Raw genomic sequence first — 4,564 nt, forward strand, 5'->3', positions numbered from 1 at the left:
AGGGAGCAGCGGCAACAGCACCAGCGGCAGCAGCAGCAGCAGCAGCAGCGATTAATGTACTGTTTATGCTCCTTATTAGCTTATGTCTTCTGGAACTGTCTAATTTCCCTCAGGGCAGCAAGAAAAGTGTCATCAACATTTTATTCACTTGATTGATCAAGCCATATGTGAGCTGCTTTCTGTAGCGCACAAACACTCGTCAACCTGCGGCCTCCGACATCACTCAGCTCCAGTACAGTTCAAAACCACTTCTATTTTCATAAACACCGCTACTACATTTTAGAAAATGTTTGGCAGGAAAAAAAGAAAAAAGAAAAAAGAAGTGATCTGAACTGTGATGATATTTCTACCGCTGCCAGTCTGTTCACGCACCTTTCCTTGGATGGCAGGAACATTTTTGCAAATGAACTTCTGCTAAACCAACTGGTTGTCTCGTAATTTGGAACAAAACTCCTCCATTTCTTCCATTTGTATTCCCTTACTTGCTGTGCCTTGCATGTGGTTGTCACTCGAATTTTCTGTTTCGTTTTTAACTATTTTAACTACTCCAGCACCGATTGCTCCGGCATGTACCCAACCTGACTGCACCACCCACTCAGCTACCTCCCACACTCGTCCCTGCAGAAGAATCCACGCTGCTGAGAAGTTTGGGAGAGGAAGACTAAAAGCAGGACAGCTGGTGTGTAGGACTAGGCTAACACAACAACACTTGGTATTACATGGTAATCCTACGGTCCTGCCAAGCTCCAACCAGACCTGTACTGTTTCCACTTATATAAATGGTTGATTCGGTAAAATGGAGACGACAGGTGAAGTAGACAGATATTATGAGCTAAAGCCGGAATGTTTGGAATATTTTATTTAACCTTTTCCCAAAATAGAAAACTATAAAAAATCTGTCCACTCTCCCTGGACAGTACTTGTCCTAGTCGAACAAATTACTTTTTTTTTTTTAGCACTAATGGCTGATAGCCAGAGATCTGACTTTTTCTATTTCCCCAAATTATTAATTTTCTAATTTTACAAACAACACGGGTTTAGATTAGTCTGACAGGAGAGGCCTCAGAATTAATAACAGCCTGAATCACCGAGCTGATTTTTCTGTCGCTAACTTAAACTAATCCCCACTTAAAATAAAAAGATATCCTAGTTGCCTGAACCACACAGTTCAGGTTAGTGAGTGACAGTGAAGTCCACTTCACCACTGCAACACAACATCTAAAAACAGACAAACAAAACCACAGACTCGAGCTTCAAGCCACAGATCACGGAGGAGCACGGGTTTGAGAACTCACTCCAGGAACTACAGAGGAAAAGAATCAGTTCTACTTCAGTGTGTCTGGAGCCTGGCTGTGGAAGTTTAGAGGACTTCTCAGAGGAAGTGCAGCAGCTGTCAGGGAGCTACCGCTGCTGCTGCTGCTGCTGCTGCTGCTGATGCTGCTGCTGCTGCTGCTGCTGCTGCAGCCAGTGCTGTGTTTTGGGACCAGGCCTGTTCCTCCTTTAGCAGCACGGATTGTGACAGCTGTAGAAATCCCTCAACCAGGTACGGCACAAAACTCTTGACGAAGACTGCACACACACACACACACACACACACACACACAGAAGCTGCGCTCCCCCTTCTGCACATTAATATTACATGCAGCAGACTTTGGAATAATGTACACTCAATTACAATTGATTTGCTCTCTCTGTCTTTCTGCCCCCCCCCCCAGCCCCCCCTGTGGTTTGTTGTTAACCTGTAAATAATAAAACTCAGACGCTGCAGTGACATTTGCTGCTTGTGAAGTGGGGAAGGCAGGAGCGGAGACGACTGGAGGGAAAAGGCTTGATGAAAGTGAACTTCTTTCCTGCATCATGAATTTTTTTTTCCCACGTCACCAGGAGGATGCAACGACCAATCAGAGCTGTTTGCACCAGCAGAGAATATGTTAAAGCTGATCAGTGCACGAAAGAACGGGCAAAGGTGAAGCAACCAAAGGAGAGAGCGGTGCCTGGTGGTTACATTTAGTTTTCCTCAGTAGACGAGCTGCAGCCGGAGTTGGTGACACACTGAGAGCTGCTTGTTGTAAAGCATCAGCAGAAAAGTACGGATGAGAGAATGACCTACATATTTGACGCGTAGAGCTCGGGTGATGAGGCGTTTATGGAGTGACAGCTGTTCCACCTGCCATCCTCACCTTGACAGCGCAAAGAGACTCGTCAATAAACCTCAAACTAATGAGTGTCATTGTACTTTATAGTGAGGGAGAACGGGGACGGTGTTATCCCACATGTCTGCCATATTAAGCACAACCTCAAACCACCTCACAACCAATTTATGACAAAGATTTTTTAGCTTATCCAGCATTAATGTGGGTCTCATCACTTTCTGAGCTTGTCCCGGTGGACCCGAGTGGAAGTGTCACTCACTGGAAAAACTTTACTGGTGAGGGAGGGGAGGGGGACGGGGAGGGGGGGAGGTGAAAGAGGGGAGGCCTTATTTCCTGTGCCAATGCCCATGTGCTCTTCTCAGGGAGCTACAGTACACATTTTGTCTGAGTGAGAGAGACAGGTCTGTGTCTGACTCTCCTATCATCTCAGGAAGGTCTTCGCCTCAGTGTCAGCAGACAGCGGCTCCCATCCTGCCACTCTGAGCTGATGATGAATTATAAAAGGACCTGCTCTCCCTAAGAATACAGATGTTTGTACGTGCGCGCACACACTGCAGACACACATGTATATATGCACGCAAAGACACACACACACACAAAAACTCTCTCTCTCCCGATGGATGGCTCTGCACACTTAAAAGCCTGATCATATTTGCGGTACAGCCGATGGAAATGAGGACTAATTATACAAACTGAATGGGAAAGCCGGGCCTAATTAACTTGAATGGAAACAAGTTTGGTTTCTTGAGCTTTTCTTTTCAATGCAGGTCTCTATTTTTTTATGCAAATGATTTACATAAGCCTATTTTTAAACAGAAATATAGAAAGGCTGTAAAACGGTGGGATAATTACAGGGGGCGACAAAGGTGCAGTTAAGATTCCTTTTCAGTAGTTTGACGTCCTCTGGAGGAGACAGTTTGACTGACAGCTCAGTTTAGACCCCGACCGCACTGGTCAGCACGCTCCAAACTGAGACACTGAGTAAAAGAGGAGACGCACTAATAAACAGGTAATTATGCAACTCCCAGCTCCACCCCGGCGTATTGTGAATCCATTAAAACCTCCGTTTCTTTCTTTCTTTTTCCCTCTTCAATATTTTTCTGCCTAGAGTGGTATGCAAATTTACAATGCAGCCCTCTTGTGGTATAGCCCTCGATGCTAAACTCATAACAATTATCCATCAATCAGACTTAACCTCTGGGGTCACAGTAAGTACTCCTGGCCCTGCGAATCTGCCTGCCAGATTAACACAGTGGCAAAATGTGCCTGTACGTGTCAGTTAATCCATTTATTTATTCAGCTTTCTCCCAGACTGTCTGATTAATCACTCACACACCAGAGAATGGAAAGAAGAGGAGAGAGAGGGAGAGAGGGAGAGAGAGAGGGAGAGTGTGTGCTGCTGCTGCGCCTGCACACAGCAACTCTGCCAACGCTGTGTGTGTGTGTGTGTACGTCTTATGTGAGTGTGTGTCTATTGAGCAGTGACAGAGTCCCAGAACACACAGTTGACTGAGCATCAGAGAGTGGTTTGCAGGAGCGTATGTTAACAGCTGTGAAGAAGTTGCAGAAGCAGGTAATTGTGGACACCTGCATAAATCCACGGCCCAACAAACACAAACACACACACACACACACACAACTCTTAAGAAACATTTGTCTAATATTGTAATAGGAAAAATCTCATAAGAGTTTCAAAAGTTTTGTCCTTACCTTGAGTGGCGATGTAGTGGTTCGGCCTGTGGTAACCCTGAAAACACAGAAAACACAGGACACGAGTGATCGTCAATAACTGCAGACCTGACGAGTCCTGATGTATTGACTTAGTGATGAATGAAAAATAATGAATCATTTATTTTAGTACTTTTCATTAATTAACTGGTTCTCAAAGTGGGGGGTGACATTTTGCTCAGTGAATGAAAGTAACGGTTTTGAAGAAATTAAGTTTCAAATCAATACTGTGAGGACACCTAGTGGCTCAATGATACTTCTATCTAAAACAGAAGGCGGAGGAGCTGCAGAAATATTTTGGGAACCACTGCCTTAAGGCAATAACCTGGTCATGAGAACGTGTTAACAAGGTCTCTGTAGATTGATCACCAACATAACTAATGATTCATTACAGTGAATTCAAATGTGTTTACCCTGCTGCAACTGCTTTGCGTCCCCCTAAGGGGGCCCACCCCCCACTTTGGGAACCACTGCTGTACAGTGTGCTCCCTCACCAGCCCCTATAGTTAATGGTGTGATTCCCAGTCTTTTCAGGCTTCCTCCATAAATCTGCTGAAATAAGCCGGTAAGTTTGTACAAGTCTTTTTCAAACCACTGTCAAATCCTCGGTGGTGTAGACGCAGAGTCACTCCTTTGTCTCAGCAGCTGAGCGTGTTATTTATCGTGATAAACCAGGAGTGATG

The 4,564-nt window shown here is 45.0% G+C and overlaps 1 protein-coding gene across 3 annotated transcripts in view; it reads right to left on the bottom strand.

Annotated features, from left to right (window-relative positions):
* The window catches only part of LOC103396511 (protein tyrosine phosphatase receptor type M), a 133,618-nt gene that overhangs the window by 14,007 nt on the left and 115,047 nt on the right, over positions 1 to 4,564 (bottom strand). For all 3 annotated transcript variants that reach the window (XM_025066351.1, XM_025066350.1, XM_025066349.1), the window contains one exon: positions 3,864 to 3,900. In XM_025066351.1, the coding sequence (XP_024922119.1) occupies positions 3,864 to 3,900 (37 nt within the window). The remainder of the gene's footprint in view (positions 1 to 3,863; positions 3,901 to 4,564) is intronic.

The sequence above is a fragment of the Cynoglossus semilaevis genome, chromosome 20 (assembly GCF_000523025.1).
Source record: "Cynoglossus semilaevis isolate Cse_v1.0 chromosome 20, Cse_v1.0, whole genome shotgun sequence".
Taxonomy (NCBI): Eukaryota; Metazoa; Chordata; class Actinopteri; order Pleuronectiformes; family Cynoglossidae; genus Cynoglossus; species Cynoglossus semilaevis.